The sequence below is a fragment of the Callorhinchus milii genome, unplaced genomic scaffold, assembly GCF_018977255.1.
Source record: "Callorhinchus milii isolate IMCB2004 unplaced genomic scaffold, IMCB_Cmil_1.0 Scaffold14, whole genome shotgun sequence".
Taxonomy (NCBI): domain Eukaryota; kingdom Metazoa; phylum Chordata; class Chondrichthyes; order Chimaeriformes; family Callorhinchidae; genus Callorhinchus; species Callorhinchus milii.
In genome coordinates this window covers 13,895,939-13,919,000 of record NW_024704755.1, presented here as the reverse complement: position 1 = coordinate 13,919,000, position 23,062 = coordinate 13,895,939, and the positions used below count along the sequence as shown (strand labels likewise).

Genomic DNA, 23,062 nt, shown 5'->3' with positions numbered 1-23,062 from the left:
ATAGAGGCTGGATTTCTCTGTTGGTCAGGAAATATGTCTTAAGGTGTGGATTGCAGGGGTAAAGCTAGGTAAAGGGAGAAAATAACAACATCAGGAATAAGAAATACAACAGCATTCGTATTGTTCTTTGTAGAGCTTCCCTATTAATGCTCACAAAGTGTTCTTGGATGAATAGGCAATACAGTTGAAATGGCTGATGTATTCCAGAACATCTTGTTCAGTTTGTGTGCACGAGACAGATCCTTACAGCTTTAATAGATGTGGCAGTCACTGATGCCTGGGCACCTGAATGAACTTTACTGTAGCCTGCAGGTCCTGAAAGTCTGTGTTCTACCAATTTATTGTGTGCTCAGTCTAGTTTATTCCCCTGCCTTACTTGCCTTTGGAAGTGCCGCAGGACGCTACCCCGTGTGTTGTTGTTGTTGAATTGTGAGTGAGATATAAACGTGAATGATAAAAAATTGATTCTTTGAAAGTGTTGAAGGATATAATGTCCACGAGGGATGCTGGAGTTGGCTGCATGCTGTTGGGTGCCACAAATGGGAATAGTGTGAGTGAGGACAGATTGAAGTCAAGTAAACTAAAATTGCTGAATTTTGCCATTGAATCTTTGCTAGACTTGGCTCTCCCATTTGGAGATGGTTCATTCTCCTGGAATTTGCACTTTGCTTGTTTGAGTTTCTAATGATATTTCTAGAAAGTTGAACATATTGGATCAACAAAACCTGACATTACTTCAGGATTTGGAAAAGGATCATTTGAACTTCTGCAGCAGTGTCTAAGCCCCAGCATCTGACCCACATGTGATATCAGGGGATAGATGTTCACAATCTCTTTCTTGTTCTCCGCATGACATAAGTGAATGATAAATAAAAAGCACATAGATAGACGGGCTGGGATATCCTACCAGGTAGCACAATGTCTGAGCTTGCTCACACTATTCAGTTGATTTCTTACCTTGTTGCCAAACTCTGCCTCATCTGAAAATAGCTGATGCTGATCATTATCACCCTGTCGGTGGCTTTTATGATTGCCAACTCAACACAATCCAGAAATTCAACCTCCAGTCCTCCGGTCTATATAGCATAGTGAATCATTAGGTGATAACTTTACCAACTAGCCCATCAGAGCATGGAGTCTTCAGTGTAGTATTTGCTAGATCTGTGCAAGAATGTTATGGACAATCTTCAATGAAAATCATTTTGGACGTGTTTGTAGCTCAGAAACGAATGTGAATGCCTTGGCTTTTTATTATTTTGCAGAGTACATTGTGGCTTTCAAGGGATACTTCACTGCCACAGCCAGAGGCAAGTTTATTTCGAGTGCACTGAAAAACACAGATGTGGTGGAATGGCGAATCGTTCCTCGTGACAATCCTGCCAGTGAATACCCGAGCGATTTTGAGGTGGTTCAGATCAAAGAGAAGCAGCGAGACACTGTCCTGACCCTGGAGGGACATCCACACATCAAGCGAGTTACGCCTCAAAGGAAAGTCATCCGCTCTCTCAAATTCACCGAGAGTAAGTATGGTGCAATGTTTTGTGCAAGTCGTGTCTTTAAGTGCTCAGGGTCACTACCCTGCATGAGGGGCGCTATATAAATACAAGTTGTTGTTGACGTCTTAAGAGCATCGTCATATTTCAACAGCAGCAATTTGTGTTTATATAGCACCTTTTAGGTAGCATAATCCATTGGAACGCTTCACAGTTGTCAGGGTTGCTAGCTGAGCAAAGGGACCATAGGCGTAGTTGAAGATGGAGTTCATTCGGCTGCCTGAAAAGGGCACACATCGTATATGTGTACAAACAGCTGGCTGGTTTTATGGGTTTGAGCTTTCTTTATGGAACAATTAAGTTTTTGTCACTTTTTCCTATTTTACTCTGTACAAATAATTTGTTTAAATTTTCCAGCTGTTGTGACTGAGGGAAATGGATGTACTTTAACTGCAAGCTGTACTTTGAGCAGCAGCTGTGTATGTCTGTTGGTTGTTTACAACAGGATGACAAAAGAGTGAATTGAACAACCATGGAAAAGAACCTTTGTGCTTAAGCTCCAATTGATGTGCTTTTGGTTAACACCTTAAACCTCTCATTGATTGTGATGCTCCCAACAGCATTGTGAAGTATTTTGAGATATTCAGCCCGCATGAAAGGCTCTAAAAATGGAAGGATAATTAGATACTTGTGATAGCTTTTGTTTTTAATGATAAAGGTAAGATATCATACCTGTTTTATTTTTATTTTTGCTTTCCTCCCGCTCCCAAAATGAGTGCGGATGGACTAAAACATATTGGACTTGACCTGCATTCATCCCCGCCTCATCCCAGACACTGTATTGTATATGGTATTTGAAATGAGATGTTTGTGGAGTATGCAGTGAGAGAAGCCTTATCCTAGCAGCATGACTAAAGTTCTGTTCACTTCACAATTGAGCACTTTTGTGGAAGTGGATCTTTGCATGCACGTTTTACCTTATAAACAGACAGCTACTCTGAAACATTTTGCTTGCAGGTGAAATTTGGATGTAAAGTGTTCCATAAGCAGCAGATGGAGACTTTGAAAATGGTACCCGAGCAGATTTATGGCCTCTCACTTGCATGCACAGAAAGTGGATTTTGGCTTGCCTCCCAGCTCCCCGTTTTTGTGCTACTTGTAGATTGGAGGTGGGAGAAAACAACACAGAAAGGTTGATTACACATCTTCCATACCCTCCTTTTTGAAATTGATGTGAGAGATCAAAGCGGAATAAATAATGGTGTTATGCAAGGCCTTTGACACTTGTAAAATTGTGTTGTGATTCTTTTTCCACCTACGCACAGAGATTTGGACCTGTATGCTTTTTCCACCGAAGCGATGGGCTAACACATCTGGAGAATTATATGTCATTTTCCTTAAAGCTAGTTTGTTTGTGGCCACTCTTGTTGGCAAGGGTATTGGTAATCATTTTTAGGCTGTTATGCTCCAGCATTGGTACAGCAAGTTACTTCAACAACAACAATTTGCATTTATATAGCACCCTTCATGCAAGGTAGCGTCTTCATATATTTAAGATATTAGCTTGCTTTTTTTTGTGAGGAAAGAGTAAGGAAACCTTCAAGGAACCATCTGTTCTTAAGGTATCTGAGTTTTCGTGCATTTGTGCCACTAATCACTGCTCCCTTCCTCTGGGTTCATGAACATAAAAGGCTTGACACTGTGGAAAGATGGAGTTTGGTGGTATTAAATACACAAATTACAGTGCTAAAATATACCAAAACTACACGACTTTAGAACTTTTGTAGAGACTTTTGTGCAGTCCTTACAAAAGTCCTAAAGTCGTGTAGTGATGGTATATTTTAGCAAGTGGTTTATTGTGAAGCAATACGGCTTTTCAGTTTGGACTCCGGAAAGTGTTTCTCTTCCAATAACTGCACTTCCTTCTAAACAATGAGTCAGAAGGATGTGGGTTCAAGTCCTATCAGGATTTTGAATTCACTTAGAGAAATAATTTGAGAAATCCTTTGAGAAATCTTCCCAATATGAATGACGCAATATCACATGCAAAGATTATTATAATAGGTCTATTATGCACCAATTTTAAATACGATTTTCTTAATAAGGGAACTGGGAATTACATCACTGATTTGTCAGAGTTCTACTCTGACAGAATCTACTTTTGGATTGACTGGATCTCGTGACCTACATATGGTTAAGGAATAGAAATAGACACATATTTCCCACTGTCTGGAATTACTCCTTAGGTTGGGATTGTATTTATCATTTTAGATTATTTTTTACCAAATAAGTGATGACCTTTAGATAGGTTTCAACTTTTGTCACTGCATTTCCTTCAGTGATAAATAGTGACCTGAGTGAGGTTCTATTTAAAAAAAATTAAAGAAAGTTTTAGTTTTAACTCTAGAAAATGTGCCATTGACCTTTCAATATCATCTACTCTCAATGCTGATTTACAGCTAAGCGAGTCAGTGAACATCTGCTTAACCTCTGTTTTGACCAAGCATTTGCCTCAGGGCTTCCTTCACTGTCTATGGTCTTCGGTGATATTCCATTGTGTAATACGCTGTGACACCAAATAATAAATTCCACTTTTATAATAATAGTTTAATAGAGCACTTTATCTCATTGTAATGACTCAAAGTGCTCCCAATTTACTGGATTTACTGTACAACAACAACAACAACAACAAGATTCCATTTATAGAGCGCCTTTCACGTCAGGAGGACGTCCCAAGGCGCTGCACAGTTGGGTCATGACCCGAGCAGGGGGGAAATGGTCAGGGTGAGGGGAGGGAAGGGAGGGAGCGAGGAGGAGGAAGAGAGTCGAGAGGGGAGCTGAAGGCACGGTCAAAGAGAAATTATAGTGCACATCTATTTATTTGTAGGTGATGATTAGCCACTTGACTGTATACACAATATAAATATAAACTAGCATTCATTTTGTCCTTTCATGTTGGGAAAATTTCCACAGAGACTTAACAATACAGGCTTGGCACCCAAGCCGGGGATAGGAGCTGAGGCAGTTGGGAATGGGAAAAATGACAGGCAGCGCAGACAAAGAAGTAAGTCTTGAGATGGATTTTGACCGAGATAAGAGAACCTTGGTGAGAACTGCTATTGCCTAAATATGGAATAAAACCACCCTGTAAAATGTGCTCTGCATAACAAAACGAATATCTGACATTACAGGGTATGAATCTAATTGAGTGGTTCACATGGCAAGTATGGAAGAAAAATAATCTGCACGTGATTAAACAGCTGTAATCTCATATCAGAGTCCAACTAGAGTAGAACTAGAAAAGCAAAGCTCAGTTTGTAACCTTTGACTGATATTCCTCACGTGATTGCATTCAGCTTCACATATCAAATGCATATGGAGGGCAGTCTGTATAATTGCTCAATTGTGACTGTGGGACCTATTTAGTTTTTTGTAGTTACAGAAAAGATGGCAGGCAATTAATTGTCATATTTGGTTCCTGAGGCTTTCTGAAACTGTTGGTTAAGGTAAGGAGATTTGCTGCGAAACTGTTCTTCTTGGGTGCAGCAAATGGAATGTGCGGTTCTAGTTGTTTGTTTGGCTTATTTGGTAGCACTTTCACCTCTGGGACAGAAGGTTGTGGGTTTGTGCTTCATGTTGAAACTTGAATTAATTGTCTGGGTTGACACCCACTGAAAATATTGTGCTGCATTCTTGGAAGTACTGATTTTATAATAATAATCATTGTATTTAATACAGCCCTTTTAATGTTGGGAGGATGACTCAAAGCACTTCACAGGATTCACTGTCAAGTATAGTGATTGAATTTTGTAGGTGAAAGTGGCAGCCAATTGCGCACAGGACTATCCCACAAACAGCCATTAAACGAATGATCAATTTGATTCTGATGAGGTCTCTCCTGCCTGTTCTTCAGGTGATCTTAAACCTGCCACAATGGTTTTTGAAAAGAGAACAAAGTTTCTCCCAGTGTCCTAACCAACAATACTCCAGTTAAATTGGTCAGTGACTTACACTTTGTGGCACTTTGTGGGACTAAGCTGTACACAAAAATGGGCGCCGTGTTTGCCTATAAAAACAGTTGCTACACTTGACAGGAAAATACTGCAATAAGCTTTTGAGATGCCCTGAGGCACTATAAAAATCCCAAGTAATTGCTATCCAGTCGATATCTTAATCTTTTCCACCTCAACTTTAACATTTTTGGGGAATGTTGCAGCAGATCCAGTTGTGCCATGTAATGACACGCGATGGACACAGAAGTGGCAGTCCTCAAGACCTCTCAGGAGAACCAGCCTCTCCCTGGGCTCTGGATTCTGGCACGCTTCAGGCAGACACTCGAGCCGGCGACTGTTGAGGGCCATCCCTCAGCAGGTAGCTCAGACCCTACAGGCGGATGTGTTGTGGCAGATGGGACACACAGGTACGTACAGGGCTCCCTAATACTTTTTTAGCTTGTGGGTGGAGGAACAGCCGCATTGCACAATAGAATAGTTTTCATGACCGAAGAATGATTTTACCGCAAGTATTTACAGTAGTTACAGAGTAATACTCCCTTTTTTATTTTAAGTGAACTTAGCATTAAAACAAAAAATTATCAGTATTTAAGTTTGAGTAAATCTATTCAGTTAACTTCTCAATAATTGTACTTTTAAAAATCAGAGACCCAGCAATGAACTTAGTTTCAACCCATATAAGACCATTTTGTCTTAAAATTTCAGATTTTCACAGATCTATGCAACATTCTTCAATTTACTGTAAATTTGTGTAATCCAGTTCTTTCTGTAGTTCTTTTTTTAAAAAAGCACATTAAGATGTAAATTTAAGAACATTTCCACAATTTAATGCAATTTTAAATTTTAAGACAAAATTACCTTAATGGCTAAGACTAGATGTGATATTCATCCTCTGTTATTCTAATCCTGATGAACTTTTGTTTTATCCTGGCTTGGGTTTAAAAATGATATTAGACTACTGAATTGCGAATTTGTTTTGTCTTTGAAAATTGCTGAATCTCATAGTGTGAAAGAGCAGATGGTCATTTAACTCAACATGCATCAGTGACTTTTTTTCCCCAACATTCAATCTGCTTCCCTGTGTTGCCTGGTTTGGCAATCCATCTCCGTTCATCCCTTATGTTGTTAGGCTCAGTTACCCATTACAGCTGACTTCTCTTTTTTGTCAACATGTACTGTCCAAAAAGAATCCAAGGTGACAGGNAAAAAAAAATGTAAAAGTCTACCTCAGTAGGTTTCGTGTGGAATGAGGAAAGAATCAAATTAATTCTTGTAGGCAAGCAATAGGAAACGGAAAATTGCCCCATTGGTGCGTACTATAGAGGTCTTCATTCTGGATCCTAATATTCAACAGCTGACCCGGGAATGCTGAATACTGACACTGGTTACCTAAAATAGGAAAGTTAATCCTTAAACCCGTACTGTAACATGATCTAAAACATTGATTGATTCCAATAGTGCCCTGTATGAAAAGCCCAATGTGCAATGAATGTTATAATTCTGACCCTTGACATAACATGCTCTGGAAATGTCTCCCTCACCGACTGTACCGTACTATAAAATGTGCTTGCTATGACTGATTTTCCGATCTTTGATATATTATTTATGGTTCCTTTTGAAAAGCTTATAAATGTTTCTAATATGTTTCTCATTATAGTAGTCCCGGTACAACAGTTTCTGTAATGCCTGTAATGTTCAGTGCTGCTTAATCCATAAATTATAGAGAACAGGGTTTAGGTTAAATATGTGGCTCCTGTAAAACGTGCCACTTACATGAGAATTTTGAGAAATTTACCATGATTTCTCCCCTCCCCCCAACCGAGTTGAAAGGAACCACTTAATGTGTTCCCGGCACATTGAGTAGGCATTTTCAATTCAGAAGGGGGGGAAAAGTATTAGTAAAATTCTCCTCTGGAGAATTCATCAAGATTGAAGAGGTCGGGACCAGCAATTTCAAAACCTGTACCAAATTCTAAGTTCTAACTTGCATTTTTTTTCTCCCTTTCTCATTCTCTTCCCCCACCTCCCCACACGCGCGCACACACACACACACACACACATCTCCACCCTCCATGGGCAGAATCCTCAGTTATAGAGGGAGAGGTTTTACCCACCTTTTTAATTAGATTTATTCCAGATTTAGATTTATTTTAGATTTATTTATTATATTTAGATTACAGGATCATCACTTTAAAGTCTGTTGTATAGTTGTCGAAAAGATACTCTGTGGCTTACTGTAAAGTGTGTTATTCATACTGTTGCAATACATTGGATATGTTTATTATATTTAACACAGGAAACAATATGATTATTTTGTTTGTAAGACAACAATAACCTGCACATATAGCACTTTTCACATAGATTTTGAAGAAGTTCACAGGGATGGTGTGGAAACCAAGCAGATTTCCGACCTTAAGTGCACTGAAACCCATGTGCTCTCTGATGACTGTTTATACTATTAACTTTGTGACTATTTTACGTTGCCAAACTGAATTCCTGGATCTGTTTAGTCATTCCAAATTGGACTTTGGATGGCCGCATTTAACACTGCATCTTAAGATGTATTGCTGCCATTTTGTAGTCGACTCACTTTCCTTCCTATGCAGTGGTCTTTCAAGAGGAAATTTGATAGCTATTTAGTGAAATCCATGATGTGTGTGTGTGTGAGAGATTAGCGTAGGTCTTGTATTTACTTTGGTTCCTGGCCAGATGGATCGCATGGTCTTTTCTAGTCCAGTAAATTCCTATGTGCCTCTGCATATCTTGGCTCCCTTGCACAGCAAATGGCAGAAAAATGTGCAGTCGAGTTTAAGAAAAACACATGTGTTCTCAGTTGCACATTCAAAACATGTGATGTTTCTACAAACTGCTGCAGTGTCTCAGTGCCTTTCCCCAGATAACCTTTGGAGCTTGAACTCCTTTCAAAGAATGGGGATCATACCTCCAGCAGGTTATATAAACTCTTTGTGACCGAATTCTGGTTCCAACTCCTGCAAGAGCTCTCTCTCCTTTTCTTTGCACCTTTTTCTTGCCTCCCCTGCCGAGTAACATTCATATTTCTTAGTGTTGATTCCATTAAGCTGAAGCTACCAGCGATACAGGGAGTTTCCTCATGGGGATGGAGAACTACTATCTGCATCCTAATGTAACCTATAGTCTGCCAACAAATTGCAAATTGTCAAACGATAGCAAGCTAATTGATGTGTGAATATTTTCTTCTCTTTTCCTATCCCCATTCCCCCGATGGGAAAAGAGGAGGTAGAAAATATTCACCCTATGCCATTCTATCCCTCCCGTAAGCAGCGACACATTAACTAATTTGCAGAGATTTCAAGTGTGGTTCAGCAGATGTGATGTTCTATTTCTGTCCTGTTTATTTATGATGTTTTATGTATTGCCAGGTGCTGGTGTGAAGGTAGCGGTGTTTGATACAGGACTTAGTGAAAAACATCCTCACTTCAGAAATGTGAAAGAGAGAACAAACTGGACCAATGAGAAGACTTTGGATGATGGTATGTCTATTCAGAGATCAGTCCAATATATTATTGGTTTTGAATGCAATTTAACTCTGGTGGTTGCAATTGACCACTTAATTTGACATGATTTATTCATAAAGTTCATCAGATTATTGCCTGTTCTTTTAAAAATTCTGTATCCTTTCCCCCAGTATCCTGGCCAACAATCAACCGAATCAAATCGGTCATTCTCAAAATGTCATGGTTGTTTGCGGGACAAATCTGTGCAGAAATTGGTTGCCAAATTTGCGTGCAAAATGCCTGGTTTCTACTTTTACAGTAAATCCCGTGTAGCACTTTCCCGATGTGGAAGGCACTATGACAAATGCAAAGATTATTATTTATCTGTTCTATAATTTTTGGGAGCCGAGCCATATTGCAGATGCTGAGGTACTTGCATTACAATGTTGATCTGGACAAACTGCTTCCAACCAAATTTTTGCTCTAGGTTTCCATCAAGCAACAGCAGGATTCAGTCTTCTGTAAATTTTGGCAATGTTCTTTTTAACGTTCTTCATCCTCGCAAAGAAACAGCTTATCTCCTGAAAAGGTAGAGTGCCAAAATTAAATAGATTGTAATATACTTTCATTTAATTCTGACCTGTTTATGTGGTTTTAAAATAATTATACTTATGAGATATGGCTTAATTGCCATCTGGACTGATCTACATGGGCTCACAGCTGTGTTATCTACCAACCCAGCACAAACACGTATGGCCAAGTATGTCTGTGTTTCATCAGCAGGAAACTGAGCATATTTAAGGTGTGAACAAGTGGTTGAGTGAAGCACTTAAGGTGATTTTCTCTGAAATGTTTGAAGCAGTTCATCTGCATGGCATGTTTAAGACTATCCTTTGTTCACGAGTATATATAGATCATTTACCATATGGTTCTGCACGCAGTCTGATTTACATCAATTATTTTACTTGACCAGTTTCCCTTGATTGACTTCCCTTCACATGCTGTTAAATCAGAACTGTGGCTATCTGGCTTGAGTGGAACTAATTGTAAGAAGTAGGAGCCTTCAGCTGGCTTGTGAAATACAGTTGCAGTGTTTTTAAATGTGTATAGTTACGGTGAACTAAACGAGTCTCACAAAATTCCTAGGTCTCTGTCAACCAACAGAACTGATTTATGGGAGAAATGTAAACCACAGGACATGTGAAAGCGGAAGGTCAGGGAAACCTGTTTCAAACGCGTGCGATGTGAATGGACAAAAGTACCATTAAGAAATTTCTTCAGCCTCTCCAATAAACTAATATATTTGCCTGAAGTGCAATTGAAGCAGTAGTGATCAAATGTAGAACATTTAACCCATTTTGCCAATTTCGTGTTTTTCTTAAAAGCCTCCTTTTTTTGTTCAAATTCATTATCATACTGAATTCCACACATTACAGGGATTCCAGCTACTTGGTAGTTAGGGTGCAGCTGACAATTTACGATGCTGAGACTTTTTGATGCACTCTGACCTTTTATAATGGACCAGGAAGGAACATGGAGGACTATTTGAAATGGGCTGAACAACACCAAAAGTGGTTGAAACCAACCTTACAGTTAAACATAATTCTGAGCTGTATGCACTGTTTAATGATCCTATCCCCAGCAAGCAAATCAAGATGAAAGTCAGACCTGTGATCCTATTGTTGGATCAATTGTTTGCTGAAAGGGGGGTGGAATTCTTAGTGTCGACTTGAAATTGGCCCTTTGCCTGGTGCTAGTGACTCAGGGAAGAGGTGTACTGGTAGCACAATTCTGCCTCCACAACCCCACTAGATTAGAGCAATTCAATTACAATTGCCGCCCCCCACCCCACAATGGCAGTAGTGCTGAAATTGCCCATCAGAGCTGTGGTAAATAACTCGTGCAGTACTTTGTGTATTGCCAAAGAACAAGGACATAAATGTTGTTGCTGCGAATAGTTATGTGAATGGATTACACCTATACTGGAACTTTCTGGAGAGTTATGTCAATATAAACCTTATCAGTGATCCAGCAAACTGGCTTCAGATCTTTCCTGCCTCTATCTGGCCTGAAAATGTATACTTTGGTAATGCTCCAGTCAAGTCCAAGTCATCCAATGTCGGCTACTTACAAAGGGTTTCAATATTCAGATGTTTTAGTGGTAGAATACGTGCATGTTTTAACTCATTCTAGTGAACATTAATATGATAATAGTTAATTTAATGAAACCTGTGAGGTGCTGTTTATAAACACTGTTAATTTGTTCTGTCTGAAGACTATTACACTGTGATTCTACCACAGTGTGCTTGAGTCAATCTCTATCGTGCAGTAAATTACAAATGATCAAGAGGTATAGGAATCTAAATATAGTATAATTGACCTCATTTAACAGATCCTGTGTGACAACGTACTACATCGTATAGCAACCACTGGTCAGAGTTTCTATGACGTGAGGCACTGATGGTTTTGTTGTTGATGTCACTGAACTGTCCTTGGCAGGAAACCGTCCCTTCATCACAACACTGGGTTCATTTAAGAAATTGCTTGATGCTGTTACTGAAGGCGAGAGGATTGGTATTCTGGAAAGATGAGTTCAAATGAACTGAATAAGCTTTCTGCATCTGAACCTCTGGAAGTGTACTGCACTTCTGATGTTGTGCAGTGCACCTGCATTATATACGTTATGCAGTTATGTGTAATGGGGTCCGACTAACTAGCTCTTTGCATTGTGCTTTCCTTTATATATTTGTTTTGGAAATATTTCACTGATAGAGCATAAGCCTTTCACCAAAGAGATTGGATATATATCTTAGATTAGTATCTGCTGGCTGAGCATGTCCAGGTTGTTTTGTGCAGTAAAAATGATCCAGGGAGGTGCTGAAATGAAAATTCATTGCAACTAAGATATCCTATTTTATTCTCTTCTCATTTCTGTATGAAGGAATGTTATCATTATTGTGGGTTCTTGGTGTTGGTAGCTAATGCAGCTTAAAGCACACCAGTTTCCTTTTTTTTAAAAATTAAAATAATTTCTGCTGTTGGGAGAGAAAAGCATAATCTTCTAACCTCAGCGCAGCAAGGTTCGTATACAAAAGTCCGTATTTGAATTCATTGTCCCCCCCCCCAAAAAACCCTTTCATCCCAAAAGAGTCCCAAGCAGTTTCTTAACTGAATCCAGTGTTGCAATCTCGACCATCCTCCCTGGTAACCGCTTCCAAGTATTAACCTCCTTCTCTGTAAAGATCTACTTCTTGCTAAAAAAAATATTGCCACTGTAATGAAAGATATTTGTATGTATCGGCAAAGTTTCGATCCTCTGACGGTGTCTTTTTCTTTCCATTTTGGGTTGATATCAGGCTTGGGTCACGGCACATTTGTAGCAGGAGTGATTGCCAGCATGCGGGAATGCCAAGGGTTCGCACCTGATGCAGAGCTGCACATCTTCAGAGTCTTCACCAACAACCAGGTACAGTGGAGCTCTGTGTCTGAGCTTTCCCCACTGACCATTGGCACAACCCACAACTGTCAAATATCTGACAGTAAAACTTACACATGACTAATTTCAGATTTCACTGACCCCATTTAAAATCCACTTTTTTTGCATGGTTTCTTTCACTTACGTGTTCAAGCTTAAAGCACAGGGAAAAGGCCCCCTCACTGAACACTGTTGCCTCAGTATAATTGCTTACTACTCATTATAGAGCTATGTGATGAATAAATAATTCACAGAGCTCAATAGTTCAGGCACTTAATTGTCCAATTGATTTCTTTTTACCATTGCCTTGGCATGCAATGTGAGATTTATTATTAGTGTAAGTCATCTGTAAACCTCTCCTCTCTGGTTCATGGCAGATTCTGGCTCTTCACCAGTTGAATCGCTCCAAAGTGATGTATTCTTGGTTGCTGTTGGGGGTGGGGGATGTAGCAGTGGATTTGAAAAATGCCTTGCCATCTTCTGGGCTATTAGAACTTGTTTGAAGAGTGGCCGAGAGGGATCAAAAATGCATCTGTGCTTTGTGACAGCTGGTATGGTTCTTAAAGGAAATGAGTTTGGCCAGTCTTCATTGTGGATGTGTCTCTTGAGATTTATTTCGGGTCAGGACACAGGAGTTCAAAACTATATGTTTCAAACAAAACTGTAGAGCAATAATTTCCTAATCTGTCCCTGTGTAGTTCTCAGGTACTGATGACAATCAGGCTATAGTGCATCGTATTTGAAAGAATTAATTCCATTGAAATACTTATTTCTCTAATGGTTGATTTATAAATGGTGTTTGCTTTGAGGTTAGTGCTTGTGAGGGGAATTTTCTTTGGGCCCTGCTGTACTTATATGTAAACCATATATACTGTGTGATAAGGAGTTCTGTATCGTCTACAATAAGTCTTATTGGTGGATTCAAGGGCGGAGGATTTATTTTTGTGTATTTAGAAACTGTTGTTGGGTCGAATAAATGAAAACCGTTTTTGTTTATTGCTTTTTTATTTTCTTCAGGCTTGCTTTCTCGCTTCCTGAACACCTGTTCATGGCTTTCTTGAAGCCCAAAGCCAGTTTGTGTAGGTGTGTGAAATTCCAGTGGAGGAGATTAGCAAAGAGTGCTCCAATTGTACAGCTGTCACTTTTTTGTAATCCTTTTGTTGCTGCAAGTTTCTTCTACCAAATTTCTTGCCTTTCCCACTCTTCCTTTCAGGGGGTTTGTTTTGAGTTCTTTTGCCTTCTCCTTGGGGCGGTTCCACAGACGTGCACCCTTCTTCCTCTGGTACCTCCACCCAATGGAAATATTTTATTTAAAGCACAATACGGTTGGGTGTGCTGTCACTATTGTGCAATAAAGCTTTGTGAAAGCTTTATTGCAATTTTTTGCAATAAAGCTTTGTGAAAGGTCAATTATGTCTGAGTTCAAAATTGAACCAGATTGTTCTTCAGAATGACTATCAGTGAGTTTATGAGCTTGTCCTGTGTTCCTGCCCCTCTTGTCTATTCTGTCTGCATGTGATGAGTTATAAATCCTTGGGGGAGGAGAGGGTATTGATAGCATCTTTACAACAACAAACAACAACAAAATTACATTTATAGAGAGCCTTTCACATCGGGAGGACGTCCCAAAGTGTCCCAAAGTTACACAAGTGTGACTAACTTACCGAAAATAGAGGAGATTCTGGAGGCTTATGTTAGTGAGGAACTTAAAGAAATGCACATCTGTAAAGCAATACTACTAGAAAAATTGATAAGATTAAAAACCGATAAATTCTCTGGACCTTTTGGCCTGCATCTTAGGGTTTTAAAAGAGGTGGCTGAGGAGATAGTGGATGCTTTGTTTTTGATCTTCAAAAATTCCCTGGATTCTGGAATGATTCCCAGTGATTGGAAGGTCGCAAACATAACGCCGATATTTAAGAAGGGTGGAAGACAAAAAATGGGGAACTATAGACCAATATATTTGCATGGATTGGAGAGTGGCTAACAGGAAGAAAACAGAAAGTAGGGATAAGCGGGTCCTTCACGGATCAGTATGTGACTAGTGGAGTGCCACAAGGATCAGTGCTCCGGCTCAGTTATTTTCGGTCTGTATCAATGATTTAGAACTTAACATATAGAACTTAACAGAACTTTCTCGGACGATATGCAGATAGGTGGGAGAGTAAGCTGTGAGGATGACACACGAAGAATGCAAAGGGAAATAGACAGGCTGGGTGAGTAGGCAAGAAGGTGGCAGATGGAGTATAATGTGGGGAAGTGTGAAGTTATTCACCAAGGTAATAAAAATAGAAAAGTGGATTATTTTCGAGAGGGGGAGAGACTAGGTCGTGTTAGTGTTCAGAGGGATTTGGGTGTCCTTGTACACCAGTCACAAAAAGTTAGTGTGCAGGTACAGCAAGCAACTAGGAAGACTAATGCCATGTTGGCGTTCGTTGCAAAAGGGTTAGAGTACAAGAGTAGGGAAGGCTTGCTGCAGTTGTATAAGGCCTTGTTGAGACTGCACCTAGAATATTGTGTGCAGTTTTGGTCTCCTTATTTAAGAAAGGACATACTCGCCTTAGAGGGGGTGCAGCGTAATTGGTTCCTGGGATGAGGGGGTTGAATAAACTAGGCCTATATTCTCTAGAATATAGAAGAATTAGAGGTGATCTTATAGAAACCTATAAGATTCTTAAGGGTCTTGACAGGATAGATGCCGTGAGACTGTTTCCCCTGGTTGGAGAATCTAAAACTAGGGGTCATAGTCTCAGGATTAAGGGTCAGCCTTTTCGAACTGAGTTGAGGAAATATTTCTTCATTCAGAGGGTAGTGAATTTATGGAATTCTCTACCCCAGAAGGCTGTGGATGGTCAGTCAGTCCTTGAACATATTCAAGACGGAGATTGATAGATTTCTAAAAGATTAAGGGATATGGGGGTAGGGCAGGTAAATGGAATTAGGTTAGGAGATCAGCCATGATTTTATTAAATGGTGGGCAGGCTCGAGCGGCCGAATGGCCTACTCCTGCTCCTACATCTTGTGGTCTTATGGACTGAAGGCAGAATGGTGGGAACCATAACTCCTTGTTGATTGGAGGAGCGAAGCAGGAGAAATGGGTTTCGAGAGTCGCATTAAAATAAAATCATTGAATATAAGTAGATGTCACAAAGCACTGTTTTTGAGGTCGGCCTAATGTGAAATGTAATGTAAATAAGTAATCCCAGTGTTTTACTGAGCAGGTCTCGTACACCTCCTGGTTCCTGGATGCCTTCAATTATGCTATTCTGAAGAAGATTGATGTTCTGAACCTCAGCATTGGTGGACCAGACTTCATGGACCATCCTTTCGTGGACAAGGTGAGTTTGATGGTCCACCAAATATTTGGTGTTGCGTGCATTTCCATGTCACTTTCTACAGGTCTGTATTCTTTGCAGTCAGTTTGCACACATATTAGTTGATTGTAGTTGAATATTAAAACTTCCTGGTTTGAAGTAAGAATGATGCATAACCTGTCTGGATCTCTTTGTGAGTTTCATTATTGTAGATTACAGTCAGGCAGTAGAAGAAGTAAACATCAGTTAATTGCACCATTAAGTCTTGCAGAATGAACAATTCTCTTCCATTGTCTTATATAAAAGTTTACCCATTGCAGGCATCATTGTTAACGGAGACAGTTTGTGATCTAAGTGTTGAATTTTGGTTATAGCATTGCTCTGTTATTTGAGGTGCTGTATTCTGGACCCTTTTAAATGTGGTAGTACTTTAACATATGTCTTAATGCATCCCAGATTAAATGCTACATTATTGGTCGCATTGTTCTTGCAGATATATATATATATTCAGTGTCTTGCAGTATTCTGTACAATTAGATGGAACTCATTGACAGGAAGAACGAATACGTGCTTAGAAAAGCAGCATGGGTTGTGTGTGTGTGTGTGACTGCGTGTGTGTGACTGCGTGTGTATATACATCTATCCATATATCTAGATGAATATGATGACCTCTCTGCTGTTGGTTGGGCATGGACGTTTTGCTGTAGGAGGTTATAGATGCATGAAGGAGAGGCTAGTCACCTTACTCTAGGGCTTGGATTGACAGAAGTCTGACCAGAGCTTTGTCAATATCAATGCAAAGGGAATCACTTTGTGCTGCTGAGAATGAAAACAGAGTGAGTCTGGGAGCATCAGGAGCTTTTGATCCCATTGATACCAAGCTGAGTAAGCGTTGGGTTGGGTTTGTGGGTAACTTTTCAAACAATTAATGTGAATCCTTGTCATGCTTGATTTGTTGCAAACAGTTTGAATATCATTGGGATTATGTAAGACTGGGGTAGAAGGGAGTAGATATTGTTTCCTGTTAAAACCTGCCCTCAGAAGGTCACATCAAGATTTAATTACAGATTAAAGGAGAAAGAAGAAAGTTTGGTTGTGGAAGTATTTAAAGTGAATTGAAGATTTGACTGGAGCAATAAAAAACATTTACACATTTGGTAGCTCAATGACTCTGGGCATTTCTTACCTAAGCTTACATGCCAGCGTTTTGCAAGTATATATTCTCTGCCCTGGAATGGCAAATAAAAAACAAGTGGGCAGTCTGGCTGGCTTGAATTTGGGGGGAGTGGGAGGAAATTATGGTGGTGTCGTACTGTTTCCCAGGAGAAGGAAAAAGAGTCAAAATGTCTTCCGGGGGAGAGGAGAAAATTTGATAAAGAAATGAAAGTCATGAAAGTAAGAGTGACTTTAATTCACTCTTCATTCCCCTTTATTGGCCATTCCAGGGCAGAGAATATATATTTGCAAAACGCTGGCATGAAAGAGTAGATACGAAATGCCCAGAGCCAGTGAGCTACCAAATGTGTAAATAACTATGTATCTTGGCGGTGGGGGTTGTAGAGGGTGCACCCAATTCCAGAGGCTCTGTTCCCCCCACTTGCGTGGTTCCATTAAATCTTTTGTTTAGCAGCCATGAAAGGAATTGTGTGTCCCATTAAGGCATGAGTCAGACTCTGTTGTGAAGTGGCGTGGGTGGAAGTATGGTGCATGGTAGGAATAATCAGACATTTTGGGTGATTTCTAAAGCTTTCAAGTGCGCTCTCAACCTTGGGGCGTTAGAAAGGATTTACCCACATTCCTTGAAAATGTAGACTCAAAGGTCCAAAATTCTACCTAGCTTCAGGCTGTAATACTGTTTTAAAAATTAAGATTGCACAAAATTGTGGAAAACTCTCAGTCAGTTTTAATTTTGTTCTTAAGACTGTTCTTTTTAATTAAGAAATGCGGAAAGCTATTGTTCTAAATTAAGCCTATATTTAAGAATTTTCTACTGTTGATAATAATAATCGTTGCATTTGATATAGATCCTTATCACGTCGTTGAGACATCTCAAAGAGCTTCACAAAATATACTGGAAAGTGAATTGACTGTATTTGTGGGCGAAATGCGGCAGATATTGCGCACAGCAGTGTCCTACAAATGCATGGATTGAGTGACCAAATTATTATTTTTTTTGGAGGGAAAGCAATAACCCAATCGACTAACAACTGGGTTCCAACTTACTGCTCAGTAAACAGAGGCGTGTGGAGTAAGGAAACTTGCCTCTCGAAATCGGGTCCTTTTGTTTACGAGGCGAGTGCTCTTAACCCGTGCAATCTTAAATTTTAAGACAGTAGTTTTACAGGCTAACACTAAGAGAAAATTTTAGACCTTCAGAGTCGGTTTGCCTCCTGAGTGATCTGATGACAGGACTTTGAACAACCATTCCCTATCTTGTTTCCAGACTTGTTTTTCCAGGGTCTGGCAATGGTTCAATCTCTTCTGGCCAATTGTAATGGCCTTTTGAGTCAAAATGGCAGTGTATGACATTTTGAAAGGTTTCTGAAATATTATATTTTGCAAACTTTCAATTATTCAGCGGAGTTTGCATCTTTTACATTTACTCTTGTAAATAGCATATAGCATAATGAAAGCCACACTTGGAGCAGCTGTCGTGTGTGTCTTTAATGCGTGAAAAATGTCTCTGCACATAGAAATGTCTGTTGCCTTTTATTTATACTCGGTGGTTGATTTGCTTGAATTTATTGGGTGCATGCACGCACACACACACACAAAATAGTTTCATCGTAAATAGAATTGATCTTGGTGAGTGACATTGAGTGAGCAAGGAGAAGGGTTTTGGGGGTTGGGGGGCACGGGTGAAGATAACAGGATAAATAAATAAATAATAAATAAATAAATAAATAAATAAGTGAGGCAGATAGAAGCAGGGAATTCCAGAGGTTGGGGGCATAATGACTGAAGGTTCAGCAATTAGTGGTGGTGCAGAAGGAGTGTGGGTTGAACAGCAGGCCAGTGTTAGCAGAGGGGCTGGGCAGAGGAGTGAGGTCCGAGGAGATCAGAGAGATGGGGAGATGCTCGGGCGAGAAGGAAATTATGTGGGAGGATTAGAACCTTGAAGTTTCTCTGTTTGGAGACAGTGCTAAAAGAGTTTGGAAAAGATTGGGTTGATGGGCGTGCAGTTCAATGATGTAAATGAGGGGATAACCCAAAAGAACTTATTGTATTTTAAACACTTATGAGAGCAATCATTCTCAAATTCTGTATAACTAGAGCAAAGCCCAGATGTCTTCCATCAATGATGATTGTGCCATAATTAGATTGTGAGTTTTAAACCTATCAAATCATTCTTATCAACAATTCTTACAAATCATTTTTGTTAGGTGTATTATACATTGCGTCTTATCATGTTTCTCCTTGTTTTTATAATTGAAAAAGCACGTGCAGGTGAAGAAAGGCCTTAGATTTTAATCTCTGAAATCTGAAATATGTTACTTTTCAATTCTTTTTTTCTGTCATTAACCAACTTATGCTGTTGTCCCTTTGTGATCTCTAGGTTTGGGAGCTGACGGCGAACAAAGTCATCATGGTCTCTGCAATTGGCAATGATGGACCACTTTATGGGTAAGTTTGTGGTTTGTCATAGCCTTGGTATTCCTGGTCAGCCTGGCGTGACTGATTGTTACAGCAGTAATAAATACCTGAGTGCACAGAGCTGTGGTGATGAAGAACCCTCCTACCCTCCCTGCCCTCCTGCCCTCCACCATCCCCCATCCCGACCCCCAGCTCGGGTCCAAATCCCTGACTGTCCAGCACCTTGGGACGTCCTCTCGACGTAAAAGGCGCTATACAAATGTAATATTGTATTGTATCTGGCCTAGGCTCGTTAAGTGAAAAGGATAAGAGCAACTAGATGAATCCTGCTTCCTGTTCCAGCTCATTTGTACTGTGAAAATAATTGGGTTTCAGACCTCACGCCACTATCGACCCAGAAAAGTGCAACTTCTGTCAAATGTTCTGTAGGGGTGGGTGCCTATACATAGCCGTCAAAAGAAAGCTCATTTGATACAATCACTCACTGGGATGTGTGGGTGTTATCTGAATCAGATCAATCAGCTATTGCTGTGTTTGAAGTGTGCTATCTGCCTGAAAATGTTTTTTGATGAACTCTTACTGAAGTGTGTCGACGTGTGTCGTTTTATGTCCTACACAAATGATGTCTCTAATTTGGACATCGTACTAAGTTACCTAAGAATTGTAGATGTGGAACTGCACTTACTTTAAGTAGCTGTTATTCCATTACTGACTGTAAAGCCCATATTCCTAATGAGTTGGAGATCAGCCACTAACTGATTAAACATGTGTCTACCTTGGAATCTTCCAGCACCCTCAATAATCCTGCTGACCAGATGGATGTAATTGGTGTGGGTGGTATCGACTTTGAGGACAACATGGCTCGATTCTCCTCCAGAGGAATGACAACTTGGGTAAGCTCCACAATGCCTGTGTACAGCACATTGCTGCTATTGTTATGTTCTTGGTGGCACAGTGAAATGGGTGAGAGCAATCAGAACCTGTGGCTAGGATGGGAGCCTTAGCAAAACTTACTTGTTTGACTGTGGGGAAAACAGAGAAATGAAGTGTTGGGACCCAGTAGAACAAATACTGAGCCTTTCCGTCCCACAAGAACGTTGAGACAGCAGGTAACATTAACTCTTCATTTCAGGAAGAGTTACAAGGAGGAGGAAGCACCCTCTGAGAGAGGGTTTCACAGACTAGAGAAATGGTGGGTGAAACTTTTGCATAGACTTCATGAATTGTTGTCAAAAATTGTGCTGAGGCTGATGTCTTCTGGCATGATCTTGGAGATGAAATATCTCATGACATTGGATGGTGCGCCATACAATTCTGGGAGACAGTTCTCTACAATACAATAGATGGTTGGTCTGCGATCTCCCAATTCTAAAACACAAATGGTTGTACCTGGAGGGAATTGATTCAACGATCCATTGGAAAACAAACTCAAAACTGTCTTGAGAATGTACAATTATTTTGTGATCTTTCGTGCTCCTCAAGATAAAGGAAACATTTGCCAGTTATTTTGAATAATGATACTGTAATGTTAGCTTGTCTTTCTCTTTTAGATGCTGATCAACCAGAGGGCATTTTATTTTAGGCACATATTATATAATATCAGTGAGGCCTATATGGAACCTTAGAGCTTTACTGCACAGCAGGCCAGTCAGCCCATGGGTCTATCCTGTCTCTCTGAAAAAGTAATCCATTCACTCCCATATCTCCCTTTTTCCCCATATCTGTTCAAATTGCACTTTTTTTTTAGATAACTAGCTAGTCCACTCTTGAAAGCTAAAATTTATGTCGGTGAAGCAAATATATTAGTCTTGGGGAAGAACCTTTTTTCATTTTGATCACATTGCCCTCCTATTTTGCTCAGCTTGAAGTAACTTTTTCTCCCCTAGTATGTTGTACTGTATAAGAAATTCAGACTGTGTTTGTGGGTGAGAGAGAGAAAAAGTAGTCACCAGGTGCAAACATATTGATTCAAGTGCTGGATCTGTCTGGACACCAAGGTAAAGTGGAATGAGCGCTCATTGTGAATATAAATTGTGCCTGAGGTGGAACTACACTCATGCCTGAAGTGAGCAGTTTATTTGATTGTAAGCGAGAAAGAACTGAAGTCTGGCAGTGATCCAGAACAGTTGGTGACCCACATCAAAGTGACAGATGCATTTTCCACAGGCTATTCCTGGCAGAACAGTTTCTTGTTATTAATGGTGATTAAACTTCAGAGCATTACAGGAAGAAACCGGATCAGTCTGTGGGTGAAAATCGAGTGCAGAGCATGTAGGCCTTATCCTAGCGTTCTGCTCTCATAATGTCTTAAATAATTAATTTGCCAGTTCGATACTGAAAGAGAAATGTACCGTAATTAGATAGAATAAAGCAGCAGTGAAATCTACGAGCCGTCACTTCCAATGTATCTTCAGGCATGATGTGTTTTCTCATCGCCATAGTTTGCATCTGTTTCCCCCCCTCTTCCCTCCCACCCCCACAAAAAATGGAACGATAGAGCTATTATTTTGACGCAGAATTTGCGACAAACTGAAGTGCTGTGCTTTACTTTCAACAGGAGCTTCCCGGGGGCTATGGCAGGATGAAGCCTGACATTGTGACCTACGGTTCCGGGGTCCGAGGCTCTGGGATGAAGGGTGGCTGCCGTTCGCTTTCAGGAACCAGCGTGGCGTCACCGGTGGTGGCGGGGGCAGTCACTCTGCTCGCAAGGTTAGTATACTTACAACAGGATAATATTCTCATAATAATAATGCTTACATTTGATATAACCCTCATCATGTCTTCGAGATGTCTCAAAGTGCTTCACAGAATAGACTGTCAAGTAGATCATCCAAAACTCTGCAGCTCGTGTACTCTCGCACACCAAGCTCCGTGATCCCATCACTCCCACCCTCGCCCAACTCCACTGGCTCCCCATCCCTCAGAGGATCGAGTTCAAGATCCTCGTCCTCACTTTCAAGGCCGTCCATGGCCTTGCCCCCTCCTACCTCTCTGACCTGCTGACTCCCTACCAACCTGCCCGCTCCCTCCATTCAGTGGGCTCCGACCTGCTCCATGTCTCCTGCCCGACCTGCCCTATCATCAGTGGCCGAGCTTTCAGCCTCTCTGCCCCCAAACTCTGGAACTCCATCTACAATCCCTTCGCCTCGCTTCCTCCCTTGCCTCCTTCAACACTGGTCTCAAGACCCTCCTCATCGATCGTGCGTTCGGTTGTCCTCCCACCTCTCTGCCTTCCCTCACCTTTACATCAGCCCTCCGCCATGCTCGGGCCCCGACACCTGAATGTTCAACGCTTTGGGATGTCCTCCCGACGTGAAAGACGCGCTATAAATGTAAGACTGTTGTTGTATAGTTTGTGTTGGCGAAACGGAGCAGCCAATTGAGCACAGCAGCGTCCCACAAACAGTCGTGGATTGAGTGACCACATTATTATTATTATTATTACACATGATTTAAAAACAGAACGTGAGAATTAAAATTAGACAGACATGAACAGAGGTTTGGGGGGGAGCGCAGCAATTTGGGGCTAAACCATTCGGTAGCTTTAAACCATAACAGCACCCTGTTAGCTCTATCAGATAAATACTGGACCTGAAACCGTGTCCTAGTGGGTTCACTCAGTGGTTCACCATTTCACAAATCAGTCAAGGCCAATATTGAGCTGCTGTATATTTATGCAATTGATTTTGCAACCTGT

At 40.5% G+C, this 23,062-nt stretch overlaps 1 protein-coding gene across 2 annotated transcripts in view; it reads left to right on the top strand.

The window, feature by feature from the left end:
* mbtps1 (membrane-bound transcription factor peptidase, site 1) overlaps positions 1-23,062 on the top strand; it is a 63,079-nt gene that overhangs the window by 13,872 nt on the left and 26,145 nt on the right. The window contains exons 3-10 of one of the 2 annotated variants that reach the window (XM_007904699.2): positions 1,263-1,520; positions 5,713-5,913; positions 8,908-9,018; positions 12,339-12,448; positions 15,679-15,795; positions 19,328-19,395; positions 20,156-20,258; positions 21,923-22,074. In XM_007904699.2, coding sequence (XP_007902890.1) covers positions 1,263-1,520; positions 5,713-5,913; positions 8,908-9,018; positions 12,339-12,448; positions 15,679-15,795; positions 19,328-19,395; positions 20,156-20,258; positions 21,923-22,074 — 1,120 coding nt within the window. Of the gene's footprint in view, positions 1-1,262; positions 1,521-5,709; positions 5,914-8,907; positions 9,019-12,338; positions 12,449-15,678; positions 15,796-19,327; positions 19,396-20,155; positions 20,259-21,922; positions 22,075-23,062 lie in introns of both variants that reach the window. The other variant, XM_007904698.2, reaches the window with a different exon arrangement.